Source organism: Myotis lucifugus, unplaced genomic scaffold, assembly GCF_000147115.1.
Source record: "Myotis lucifugus unplaced genomic scaffold, Myoluc2.0 scaffold_181, whole genome shotgun sequence".
NCBI lineage: Eukaryota > Metazoa > Chordata > Mammalia > Chiroptera > Vespertilionidae > Myotis > Myotis lucifugus.
The window spans coordinates 887306-900754 of NW_005871229.1; the positions used below are offsets into that span (position 1 = coordinate 887306).

Sequence of the window (13449 nt, forward strand, 5' to 3'; positions counted from 1 at the left end):
AAAAGAGCCTGCTTTTTTTTCCAACCCTATGGTAGTATTTTAGAAACAAAGTTAAGGTTTTTTAAAAAAAACCTGGGGGGTGGGATGTGGAAATAACACCTGGGTAGTAACACCAAGAGTCCCCAAACCCGGGGAAAAAGCAGCGTCTGCCTTCTGAGTTTTTCCTCGCGGTTTACGAACACAGCCCTGTTCCTGGGAGGGCCTTTCCCCGCACCGGGGCTCAGAGAAGGAGAGTGACAGGGTAGAGAGGGGACAGCAATCAGGGTCACGGCTTATGGACTGGGGCTCCGTCCCTCGCTCTTGCTGTTGCTATGACACTCCCCCCCCCCCGTTTCTCTGTGGCCCCTTCCCTGAGGAGTCCAAACAGGCCACTGCTCCCTGCTGCCGTTACTGCTGCTCAATGTAGGGGTCGACTCCACTGACCGGTGCAGCCATACTCGTGCGGGCGCACCCCTCGCTACACGTGCCTCTAGCGGGAGACCTTAACTGCAGCATCGAATCCATTTGCTAATCGCTGTGCACATGTCCACACATTGCACTTGCACAGGAACGTTTCCCACTTTTTCCTCCCCTGCTCTTGAATTTGTAGTGTGCCCCCCCCCCCATATAATCCCAAGAACTTCCTGGGATTTAAATGTAACTAGTTCATCTTCTTATAAAATAGCACTTCAGCTCCTGGCTGGGTGGCTCAGTTGGTCGCACATCCTCCCACGCACCCAAAGGTTGTGGGTCTGATTCCTGATCAGGACACATGCCTAGGTTGCAGGTTTCATCCCCGTTGGGGTGCGTATGGGAGGCAACCGATGGGTGTTTCTCTCTCCTCCCTCCCCCTCTAAAAATCCGTGACTATGGCTTCAGGTGAGGATTAAGAAAACAGAGCAGCCCTAGCCAGTCTGGCTCAGTGGGTAGAGCCTGCAGACTGAAGGGTCCCGGGTTCAATTCCGGCCAACGGCACATGCCCGGGTTGCAGGCTCGATCCCCAGTCAGGGGCGTGCAGGAGGCAGCCAATCAAAGATTCTCTCTCATCATTGATGTTTCTCTCTCTCCCTCTTCCTTTCTCTCTGAAATCAATAAAGAAATCTATTTTTTTTTAAAAAGGAAAAGAAAACAGAGCAGACACCCCTGTTTTTTTCCAGGTGGGCTTGTGGCTCCAGTGGAGATGCAGAGGCGGAGGGGTGCCGGCAGCAACTCAGAACTCTGCAGCTCTCGCTCACGAATGGAGCAAGCTGCCCCGCAGAGCCTGCAGCCAGCCTTTTAGGCGCCCCGACAGCCCCCCTACCGGCCGGGACCGGGGAGCCGGTGGCTGCTGGCACCTGGGTCTGGATGTGCCTTGACTAGGAAGAGCTTGGAACCTGGGTGCAGAGCACGAGAAAGGAATTGGCAAGCTTGCCCTGCGTGGCTCCCATGATCAGCAATACCCGCTGGTCCAGTGGGCAAGCCTCCAGCCCCAGTTTTGAGGAGACTCAGAAGAAAGAAACGAGGGTTAAAAAACATAAAGTAAAAAAGACATTCCTAGGAAGCATTTGGCACGATTGCAAACGGCATCCTAAATTGGCAGAGGGCTTCACAATTATCTCCAGACAACTCCACACAGACCTCAGCCGGAGGCGTCGGCACAGACGAGGACAGGTGCTTGTCCACGGGACGGGATTAGCTCACTCACTCACGCACACGCAGAGGTGCTCAGCGAATTAGAACAGCGAGGGCGCAGAACTCCAGGGCGGGGCTGCCGCTCTGGTCGATAACCGATCCACAGGCTTATGCAGAAAAACACACACGAACCAAACCAGGGACAGGTCTATTACCTATGAGAACCCTCTAAAATGGGAACTGTCAGCCTTCATATAACAAAGATGACACCAAATGTATTTATATGTATGAGCAAGGAAGACACCAAACGCCTGTATTCATACAGTGTAACAAGTTCAGGCTCTCGATCGTCACGCCCCGAGCGCCGGCAGAAGTGGGGCCCCCTCCTCATCTCACACCGGGGAACGGAGACGGTGAGCGTGAAGTGCTTTGCCAAATCGCCGCTTTCTGGGTCGCCCCACAGTGGGGCCGTGCTCTCTGCGGGTGAAATCCGCCCGCTGCGCACATCTCTAAGACGCCCAGCTGGGTGTGGACTAGGACAGGTGCAGGGCCCTTAAAGGGACAACAGCCTTTGCTGGACATCAAGAGTTTAGCTTCATTTAAAGAATTATTGGACCCTCAAAAATAACAATTTTTACCCCTATTCGCAGCCTGGAAAAAACATCGGGAGTTGGACTGGGTCAGTGGTTTGACAGTAGAACCCCCTGACACAGTGAACCAGATCCAAGGCGGGGAGGGGCCGAGTTCGGCTGTGGCAGGCTGTCCCCCAGCCTGCTGGCCTCCCTCTCGTTCCCGGAGTAAAGGGATTAAAACCATGGATGACATACATCCCAAGGCCACTAGCTCTACATTTCACGAGTCCGATTTTAGATCATTCAACTACCGTCAGAGTAAGCTGGGGTTTTTATTTATCATACGGGCCATTCGGCAACAGGAAGGGTTTTCTGGAGCAGGCTGGTCACTGGCAGCAGCGGAAGGAGTTTCATGTGAACCAAAGGGCAGGAATTACACACAGTTGGGAAACATGAGATTCATCCCATAAACGGGGACTTTCCAACCAGAGTGGGAAGCGCCTGACCTGCTGGAGGCCCTGGGCGAGCGAGCCTCTCGCTCTCAAGGAAGCCTGATCAGACGGCAGTGATGTGCCCATGGTGAGGGCGTGACTGTGGGTGACGTGGGACTGGAGAGAACACACAGCCCGTGCCGGCCGGTCCACGCTAGTCCTGGCCGTTGCCCAGCCCCAGGTCCCCAATTCTTTTTGGTTTTTGTTGTTAATCCTCACCCGAGGATATTTTTCCATTGATTTTTAGAGAGAATGAACGGGAGGAGGAGAGACACAGAGAGAGAAATGTTGATGTGAGAGAGACACATCAACTGGTTGCCTCCACCACATGCACTGACCAGGGCCGGGATTGAACCTGCAACTGAGGTACATGCCTTTGCTGGAACTGAATCTGGGACCCTTTAGTCCGCGGGCCAGTGCTCTATCCACTGAGCCAAACCGCCAGGGCCGAGGGCCCCAATTCTTGATAAGTAAGGACATTTCATTTGTGAATTCGTGCTAGACGAACGTTTCTTCCAGGCAGGGGCAACTGTTCCATTTTCCTGCACTTCTTCTCCCTCTCCTCTCCCTGCTCTGCCTCGCAGCTCTCAGCACGGTGCTCAACGCAGTAACAGGCCGGTGCAACACTGACCTGCAGGCCAGTGACAGGCTGGCAGTCAGCACCGAGCACCAGGTCCTGCAGGCGCGAGGGTTCCACTGACTGACTAGGCTGCTGCGGATAAACATTTCATTTTGTCTAGCCCTCAGTTTTAGAACGTGTGCAAAGGTGCTTAGTTCCCTGTAAGAAGCATACGAACATTCACCACTATTAACACCATCAACCTTAAAATATGAGCAAACTCTTCCAGCATCGTTTTCTATTCAACTTGGCTATGGGCCAAGTTCCAAGCTGAATGTACAAAACACATGGAGGGAGAAAAATCCCTAATTTGCCCTGAAAGAGGTGAATCACTCAGATGATGGTAGCTCAGCCGGCTGATGGTGTCAGTAACAAGTGATCTTCGCCTAAAATGCATCCTCATCCCACATCTCAAGGCTTCCCTCAACGCTGACCACCGAGCCCAGGGCCTTCGTGGCCTGGCCTGTGGGCGGGGACCACCTGGAGCGCCAGCACACCGGGCTGACCACCTGCACAGATGGCAGCGCCACCCCCTCCCGGGCACGCCCGGGGATGCCCAGGGCAGCACGCACTCAGCCACGGGCCGGTGCTCCTAGGCCTGCTCAGCAAGGCTTTCCGGTGGCAGATGCTACACTCCGTTTCTGGGGAGGCTGGGAGCGATTATCTAGTTCAGGGGGTTGTTTCTTGCTAAGTGTGAGCTTGGGGATTCAGCTGAGGCCGGTTGGCAGTTCCCAATAAAGGACAGATACGGCCATGAAGCAATTTCCTTTAGTGAGAAACAAAAGGGCTAATCAGGCTCACAAAGGGGCCAGCCTGTGCCTCTTCTAGCAGAAGCAGGGTGCACGTCTAGCCGGGTTCAGTGGGCAGCTTCTTGGTTCCTGCCAACGACGTCCACCAGCCCCGGGAGCAGCAGCAGAGCGCTGTGAGCCAGCAGTCACGGCTCCCTCTGGAAGCCCCAGCAGGTCCCCCGCCCCCGGAGGCCGAACCACACTCCCCACTCTCTCTGTCCCAGCCTGCGAATGGCCCAGAGAGAACTCGGTGCAACTGCTCTGGGGCGAGCGGCTCAGCACAAAATGGAAGGATGACCTGTGGGTGGGGAAGCATTTCTTCTGAGCAGAGCCAGCCCAGCCAACTCAGCGAGCCCAGAGCTACAACCAGGCCCGGGGGAGCCTGCACCCACTGCTGACCCCGGAGGTGGGAGGTGGCGCTGGCCTCCCAGCCTTTCCTTCTAGCCTTTCCTTCTAGCTGGGCAGCTAAGCGCTGCTCTGTCGGCCCGTCAGTACCTGCAGGTCTTTGTCATGGCCCTGCCTCTCCAGAATCAGCACCCGGTCCTGCAGCTCCTCCACCGTCCCCTGGAGCAGGTCGTTCTCCTCTAAGGTGGCGCTGAGACGATGCTCCAACAGCATCTTGATCTGCAAGGGCAGAGCAGGGGTGGTGGGGGGGTGGTGTGGGGGTGGAGTTACACAGTTACCCCCCGGCTGAAGAGGGGAGGGACCAGCCTCCAAGCATGCACGCCCTCTGCCCAGGGCCCCGGGCCCCCACCTCTGAGATGGCAGCTGCGAACCCCTCGGCTACAGAGAATGCCCCTCCCACCGAGAAACCTGGGAAGGGGTGGGAGTGGAGCTTTGGGAAGGCTGGGATGTGGGGTGCCAGGCGGAGAAAGGGACGGGTAGTGCTCTGGAATTTCCACAGATAAGACAGGAGAGCCCCACCCTGCCGCCCACAACCCGACTTCGACCCCAGTGTCCTCGGGAGTGGAACCTAACCCTCTGCGCCCGTCTTCCTCTCACGTCACACGCACAAGCAGACGCTCCGCTGGCCCCGAGCTGCTGAGCCCCCCTGTCCGCGGCTCTCCTGCCCCCCTGCTGGCAGGTCTGGCTCTGGGGGTCCCAGCTCAGACCCGAGTTAGCGGGGAGCTGGCAGGTACCAACACGAGCAGCGCCCGCATCAGCCTGTGTCCCGGGAAGGAGCGCGCAGGCACACAGGGGTGGCTGACTTACGCCGTCTTTTTTGCTTGAATTTGTGAACAGGAGCACTTTCTCTCCTTTCACGAGACAGGCTGGTGTGTTGTACACAGAGTATCTACCCAGTCTCCAGAGACATAAATCTTTTAGGAAGGTCTGTCTGGTTGCTTCAGTTTCAGGAAAACAGGGGAAAGGGATGCCAAGTTTTCTCTGGCCTCCAGGTCTGCAGGTGGAAGCCGGGCCAGCACTCCCTAGGCCAGCGCTGCTTCACCACCGAACACCGCCCCGCTCAGGGCTACGGGAAGCCTTCCCAAGTCCCCCAAACGCCAGTGGCCTTGGGGGGCTTCTGGACCCCTGCAGGCCCCCCGGCTCCTCCTACTTATCAGTTCCCTGCTGGACTGATTTCTCAGCCAGTGTCTTGCTTGTCCATAGTCCCCTGCCGTGGCTGCGGGGTTCTCGTGTGGGTAACAATTCACTGAGGGGGACCTGCGCGGACCTCCCCACCTCGCCCCTGCTCCCCGCTGTCCTCTCTCTGCACTAGAGTTCTGCTCCTGGGCACAGATCTCCATGGCCACCAGCCCATGTCCCGGGGAACCAAGTATGTGGCCTTTGTCCAGAGATCAGGTATCTGGCCAAACAAAGAAACACTGTCTCGCAAGCATGCGCCCGTGAGGGACCGAGGGAGCAGCCCCTTTTGTGAATGGGCCCACTCTTCCCTCCCTGAAGCCACGCAAGCACGAAGGGAATTCTTACTCCAGTTGATTTTCATGTAAACCCCCTCTGACCCTTCCATTTCCTCCCCCTGCATCACCCTTGCTGCCCACGCTCCACTCCGTGAAGCCATGAGTAGTTCTGAGACCAGCCGGGCCCAGGAAGTCACCTGTTTGAAACGAGTAACCTCACAGCCTGGGTTTAACAGCAGCAGTGCTGCTGGGAGCGAGGCATCGGCAGGAGGCGGCCAACTCCCCCCCCTCCTGACACCCCCCCCGGGACTTGTGACAAATCTGGCAATGCACATTCCTGGGAGTGGGCCTGTGCGGCGAGGGTGTGGGAACAGTGGATGTGGGGGGGGGGGGGTGCGGGGAGAGAGAAGACAGGCCACTCGAGGAGTCAGACCCCGGCGGCGGCAGGTGAGCGGCAGGTCATGCACACAGACGGACACGGACAGGCATGCCAGGCCACGGAGCAGACTACTTACTTCAAGGACCTGCTGCTCCATCCCAGGGGAGGGAGGGAGGTCGGGAAGGAGAGGCAGGAGGAAAGAGAAGACGCGGACAGACTTTAGGAAAACATCTTTGGGTCCTTCACGAAGCAGGGAGCAGCCTGCCTCGGGCCTGACCAGGTTGGCGGATTCCTTAACCACAGTGGGTGCCCGTGTGCCTGGCCCTGGTCTGTCCTCCAAAGTGTGACTCGGCCACGGGCGGCTCTTTCGGGCACGTGGCTGAGGGTCCTCGGAGCAGATCAGGGAGCAGCTCCCAGGAAAAGGCCTGTCTGGGTGCCGGTATGACCCCTCTTCTCCTCCCCGCCCACACCTGCGTGCTCCCAGGATCGCCTCCTCAGTGCTATGCTGCTCTGCCCTCCCGCCCACTCAGACCCCGATGGTCACGCGTCCACTTTCAGTGACATTACAACCACCACACCCAGCGCTTCCCACGTGCAAACTTACCAAATCCTCCCAACCACCCTCGAAGCAGCTACTCTACTGCGCTCACTTTGGAGGTGAGAATACCCTGTTCAGGCTAGTAAACGGGACCCGGTGGAGTGGAGGGAGGGAAGACTCCCTTCCCGTCTCCCGTTAAGGATGGGCCCGATGCTTTCGGAGGAATCAACATATTCAGTACAAAGCAGGTCACTCATGATTTCAACACGCTGAGCAGTAACTCAGCTCCCTCCTCCTCCAGACCACGGGCTCCCCGGGAGCGTGGCCGTGCTCCCCGCTTAGCCCCTCGCCGCTCTGTCCCTCTAGGATCTGAGAGGGCAGGGCTCTGTTTCCCGGGTCAGAGGGCTCCTTATCGGAAAGACCGGACGCAGCGCCCGCAAACAGGAGAGCACCTGCACCCCAAGCGCGCCCGGGGCTCACCTCGGCCTGCAGGCTCTCCAGGCGGATGATGTGCTGGCTGGTGGACGAGTTCTTCTCCCGGAAGTCCTCTCTGAGGGCGTGGACTTGCAGGGACAGCTGTCTCTCCACCTCCGATGCCTGCAAGCAGAGAGACCTTCAGAGGGGGCGCCACGGCGGCTGCTCCGGTTTTTGCCTTTCCTTTCTCAAGCGCTTATTTCTCTGCAGCTCTATTCTCTGAGGAGAAGATGAGGCTGGTTTCCTCCCCGGGTTCGAAGGTCCTCTAGCACCCACACGAGATAGGCCCCTGCCCCTACCTCCACCATCAAGGGCATGTCGGGGTCCAGACCACTCTGCTGGTGAGAGGCCAAAGGTCTAGAAAGGAGTCAGCTCGGAAAGGTTACCATCATCATCGTGACTCGGCACACGGCAGCAGCTCAGCAAAGCCTCGGTGTGTTACACGAAAGAATAAGACAGACAGACCTACAACCGGAGAAATGCCGGTATTTCTCCCATCCAGCTCCTCAGCGGGGCCCAGGGGGCCATCGTGGTCTGCATTTCTCACGTCCACTCAACACGGCACTATTTAAAACTCCGTCATGCCTGTCAGGAGTTATGCCTCTCACTCCTCAAGGACATTATTTTGCAACATCTTTTTTGTTGTTAATCCTCACCAGAGGATATTTTTTCCCATTGATTTTTAGGGAGGGAGGAAGGGAGGAGTGAGAAACATCGATCGGTTGCCATCCGCATACACCCCAACTGGGGCCAGGGATCAAGCCTGCAACCTAGGTACGTGCCCTTGACCAGAAATTGAACCCGAGACCCTCTGGTGCGCAGGCCAGTGCTCTAACAATTGAGCAAGCCGGCCAGGGCTATTTTGCAACTTTTAATTCTCTGGGGGAGTGCTGGCTGAGGTGCTCATTTCCTGCCCTAACCCACTTATTCTCTAATGCTGAAACAGCAACACCAGGTATCATGGTGGGTCAGCACCTTCTCGAATACCCAGGCGAGTATTCTGAAAGAACGCTCCCTGCTCCCTGGATAAGACACAACTCGAGTCTTCCTCCGGGGCCCCAGCCCAGCCCCACTCAGGCGCTCCCCGAACACTGCCCAGTGCAGAGGGGAGCCACCGGACCGGCAAGGAACAGCTCCGTGCTTTTCTGAGTCGAAATGGGGTCAGTAAGCTTTATGGTTCCCAGGCGAGATCACCGTGTGCCGAGCTGCTCGGGAAAGGCTTTCTGGAGAAGGTGGGACGTCATGATGCTGAAACGGTCGGCCAGCTGTTCAATGAGGCTTTCGCGGTAATGGTTACAGGTTCAATGGTTCTTTTTATCTTCAAGGGCTGTATCATCAACTGTCCGTCTTTTTTTGGGTCCCACAGATTCGACAAATGTTGCCCCTCCCCTCCATCCCCAACTAGAGAGACACGTAAGAAGAATCTTAACTTATAGTTCTAATTTTAAAACAACAATTCTCCCTGTCCAGGTAGCTCAGTTGGTTGGAGCATCGCCCCGATATACCAATGTTGTGGGTTCAATCCCTGGTCAGGGCACATATAACACTCAACCAATGAATGCATGAATAAATGGAACAACAAATCGAGGTTTCTCTCTCTCTCTCAAATCAATAAATAAAACACAACAAAATAAAATGAAACCATTTTTTCCTTCATATTCTAAATTTAATTTCAGACACTGCCAGCTTGTTTTAGACTTCTTAATCACTTAGAAATATGTCAGTCACCCTTGCTTAAAAATAACGTTAATATTTACCAAGTCTATGTGCCAAGAACCGTGCTAAATGCTTTAAATGCATTGTCTCAATTGTCAAAACCAAAGTAAGGCCTAGCACCTTCAATTTACTCCTGAGGGAACAGGAAGTGAAGAAACTTGCCCAACATCTCAGTAAGCGATGACATCAGAATGGCAAACTTTGGGTCATCTTACTCCCAAATTAGGACTGCGATGCTCCCTTCTTTAATCTTGAAATAGTTTTTCCCATTTCTATGGCTCATTCTCAAAACCAAACTTTGTGAGTCCAATTTAGCAAGGCGTCTTCCTTCTTTCTTTCTATTTATTTTTTTTAGCACTAAGCAATTTTATTTAAGACTCTTAAAATTTCTTCTAATAGAATTTAGGGCCCAGGAGGAAATCCCATCTCATACGTGCTGCAGTGTGACTGCCTGGGCTGAATTCAGCTGAAACCCTACCAGGGTTTCAAATACGTGTAGATTTGCAAAGTGCTGGGCAATTCAGGAGCTGACCTTATTCTGAGCATCACCCCCATGACATGAATCATGAGACAACGCAGCCGCAGAGGGGCACTGAAGGCCACACATCTAGCCCAGGTGGTCTCAGATGTGCTCCTGTAGACGGGTCTCCTCTCAAAGCGACCTCCCTAGAAATAAACCGCGTCTCTTCCCACCAGGAAGCCCGACTCCAGCATCTGAGTGCGTAACCACTGAGCATCAGGCCTCCTTTAATGGCCGCCTCCTCAGATGTGCCAAGGACACGGTGCTCACAGGCCTTTAATCTACACTCGCATCTGAACTGCCAACAGCCCCACGAAGCAGGAACCCAGGAATCACTGGCCTCATTCTGCAGACAGGGAGGTGGAGGCTGACAGGGAGTGGCACTGCCCTGGTCCCTGGCCGACAGGTTCTGTGCTCCCCCCTCCAACCAGGTGGCCAGTCATTTGCCTGTGATGATGATGGAGGGGATGGATCAACTAGACAGACGGATAAAGCTACCATCTGCAAGGAACTAATGCACCTTTCAACAGAAATGATTTTTCCGAGATGGAATCTGGCTTAGATCTTTAGACCCATCAGAATGAATATTATCTATTTCTGCACATAAATTAAGTAACACAACTCGAATGTTCTAAATGCTTTCTGATCAAAGTATCAGGAAACCTACAGAGCCCTTTTAGCTCCATAAGCAATTTCCCAGCTTCTCTGAAGTTCTTCAAGTAGGAGAGTTAGTTAGCCAGGGCAACTAAAGGGACCCACTCCACTCCTGAGAGGAGATGGCCGGATGGAAAGAGAGTCAGGTGGTCAGGGCTACAGTTCCTGTTCTACCATCATATGTGGACGAGTTGTTATGTAATTTAACCCCTTTCCCAAATTATAGACATGTTTCTCCTTCACACAGTAACACAAAAAGGGTGGGTCTAAAGGAACACCCATTTCCCTATTTCTTATTCAGGACTTTGTGGGTTCAGTCAAATCACTGAAGTTGAGGGAAATAAAGAAAGAAATACTGCATTGCTACAAATTTAGGGCAACTGTGTAAAATATTAAACTTTCCAAGGATCAGTTGTTTTTCTTAAAAACCAAGTACTGAGCCCTGGCCGGTGTGGCTCAGTTGGTTAGGCGTTGTTCTGTGCACCAAAAGGTTGCCAGCTGGATTCCCAGTGTACGTGCCCAGGTTGTGGGCTCGATCCCTGGTAGGGAAGACAGCCGATAGATGTTTCGCTCTCACGTGGGTGCTTCTCTCTCTCCCCACCTTCCTCTCCCTAAAAATCAATAAAGATATTTTAAAAATCCACACAAAAAAACAGGTACTGAGAACACCATGTTTATGTCACAGGGTGCTCATATACACAGTCCACTTCAGGGTCGGCACTGAAAACTGCCTGTTCAGTGACTCAGCCAACATCATGAAGGTGTGGGTCAAGCTAGAAAATAGGGGGAAATACAGAAATATTTAGCAGCCATACCTTTCGGTTCTGGTCTCCTGGTGACCTTTCAAAGCTATTCAATAGCCGGCCAATCTCCAGGTTTAATAGCTCTCTTGAAGATGCAAATTTTCCTACTTAGGTTTAGGGCAGCAGTCATGGCCCTTGGAAATAAGAATTTTCCTCCTTCCAGGTTTTGGACTTGGAGGTGGCGGCGGCATGATCTTAGAACAATTCATTCTGATAATGGAAAATGGCGACAGGACTCATGGTTTACTTCTCAACATGATGAGTTTTGGCTACCATGTCTGATTAAGTAGTCAGGAACAGCTACGGAAAAACTGTGGCAAAGAATGCCATCGGTAATCAATAATACAAAAAAGATGGTGCGATTTTAGCTCTGGTTTTTCTTGTTCTTCAACTCAAAATTTTTTCTATGAGAGTAACAAATGTTCAGAATTTTAAAAAAAGGGGGGGAGGAGAGACCAAAGGATCGAAATGGAAGTTACAGTCCCTGTTCTCTAGTGATAGCGCTGATATCACCCACACTGGAGTTGTTTCTTCTCTGAGTTTTCTATTCATATCTATCGAAAACATTACCAAAAAATTTACCTTTAAAAATACATATTTTAACGTCTTTCTATGTCAATATGTAGATCTACCTTATTCTTTTTAACAATTGTCTGATATTTAGGTATACAAATATACCATAATTTATTTAACTAGTCCCTACCTGTGAGCATTTAGAGTTCCAATTCTTTGCTGAAAAAAAAGAAAAAAGAAAAAAATCTTTGCTTACCTATCTTTGTCCTAGAAATGAATACATTCCTGTGAGTGGAATCACGAGGTAAAAGGATATTCATTTTGATAGGTATTGCCAAACTGTCCCCCCAAATAGGTTTAATTTATATCCCTACCAACAGAGTACAAATATGCCTGCTTCTCAATACCTTGCCACCAGTGGGTATTATGAAACATGTTAGACTTTAGATATTGATTTCTAATATTCTCAAATTTGCTCTTACTTTCATTGCATACAGCTTGGATGATTATAAAAACAAGACATTTGAGAAATAACTCTAATTCTGTTAAAGAATGCTGAAGAGTTTAACAAATAGTCCTTGAGCTATCTGAAGCGAACTCCTTTTATAATGTGAGTGCTTGGGTTGTTATCATTAATTAATCTTCAAAATGGCAAAATAAAACGGACGTTGTATAGGCAGAAAAATATCAGATATAAGTTGTACTAGTAGCAATATCTTTACCGATACAGCTCCTAGGGCAGTGGAAACTAAAGAGAAAATAAACAAATGGGACTACATCAAAATAGAAAGCTTCTGCACAGCAAAAGAAACCATCAACAAAACAAGAAAGCCCACTGCATGGGAGAACATATTTGCCAATGTTATATCCGTTAAGGGTTTAATATTCAAAATTGATAGGGAACTCACACAACTTAACGAAAGGAAGATAAACGATCCAATCAAAAAATGGGCAAAGGACCTAAATAGATACTTTTTGAAAGAGGACATACATAAGGCTGAGAGACATATGAAAACATGCTCAAAGTCACTAATCATCTGAGAGATGCAAATCAAAACGAGATACCACCTCACACCTGTCAGAATGGCTATCATCAACAAATCAACAAACGACAAGTGCTGGAGAGGATGCAGAGAAAAAGGAACCCTCATGCACTGCTGGTGGGAATGCAGACTGGTGCAGCCACTGTGGAGAACAGTATGGAGTTTCCTCAAAAAGTTAAAAATGGAACTCCCATTTGACCCCGTGATCCCACTTCTAGGAATATATCCCAAGAAACCAGAAACACCAATCAGAAAGGATATATGCACCCCTATGTTCATAGCAGCACAATTTACAATAGCTAAGATCTGGAAACAGCCTACGTGCCCATCAGCAGACGAGTGGATTAGAAAACTGGTGGTACATCTACACAATGGAATACTACGCTGCTATAAAAAAGGAGGAACTTTTACCATCTGCAACAGCATGGATGGACCTGGAGAGCATTATGCTGAGTGAAATAAGCCAGTCGGAGAAAGATAAATATCACATGATCTCACTCATATGTGGGATATAATGAACAACATAAACCGATGGACAAATATGGATCTAGAGCAGTGGTTCTCAACCTTCCTAATGCCGCAACCCTTTAATACAGTTCATGTTGTGGTGACCCCCAACCATAAAATTATTTTTGTTGCTACTTCATAACTGTATTTTGCTACTGTAAACAATATGTAATTCTGTGTTTTCTGATGGTCTTAGACGACCCCTGTGAAAGGGCGTTCGACCCCCAAAGGGGTCATGACACACAGGTTGAGAACCGCTGATCTAGAGAGAAGGTGGAACTAAGCAGACCGTCCAACCTCAGGGAGAAGGTGGGGGTGGGGGTTAGAGATCAACCCCCCCCCACTGGTATGCATGCATATTAGCATGCCCAATGGACACAGAC

General features: G+C 51.5%; 1 protein-coding gene across 1 annotated transcript in view; it reads right to left on the bottom strand.

Annotated features, from left to right (window-relative positions):
* The window catches only part of BICDL1 (BICD family like cargo adaptor 1), a gene marked incomplete at its 5' end in the record, with an annotated part of 84433 nt that overhangs the window by 18086 nt on the left and 52898 nt on the right, over nt 1-13449 (bottom strand). The window contains 2 exon segments of the mRNA XM_006096577.2: nt 4556-4684; nt 7317-7433. Of these exon segments, the coding sequence (XP_006096639.1) occupies nt 4556-4684; nt 7317-7433 (246 nt within the window).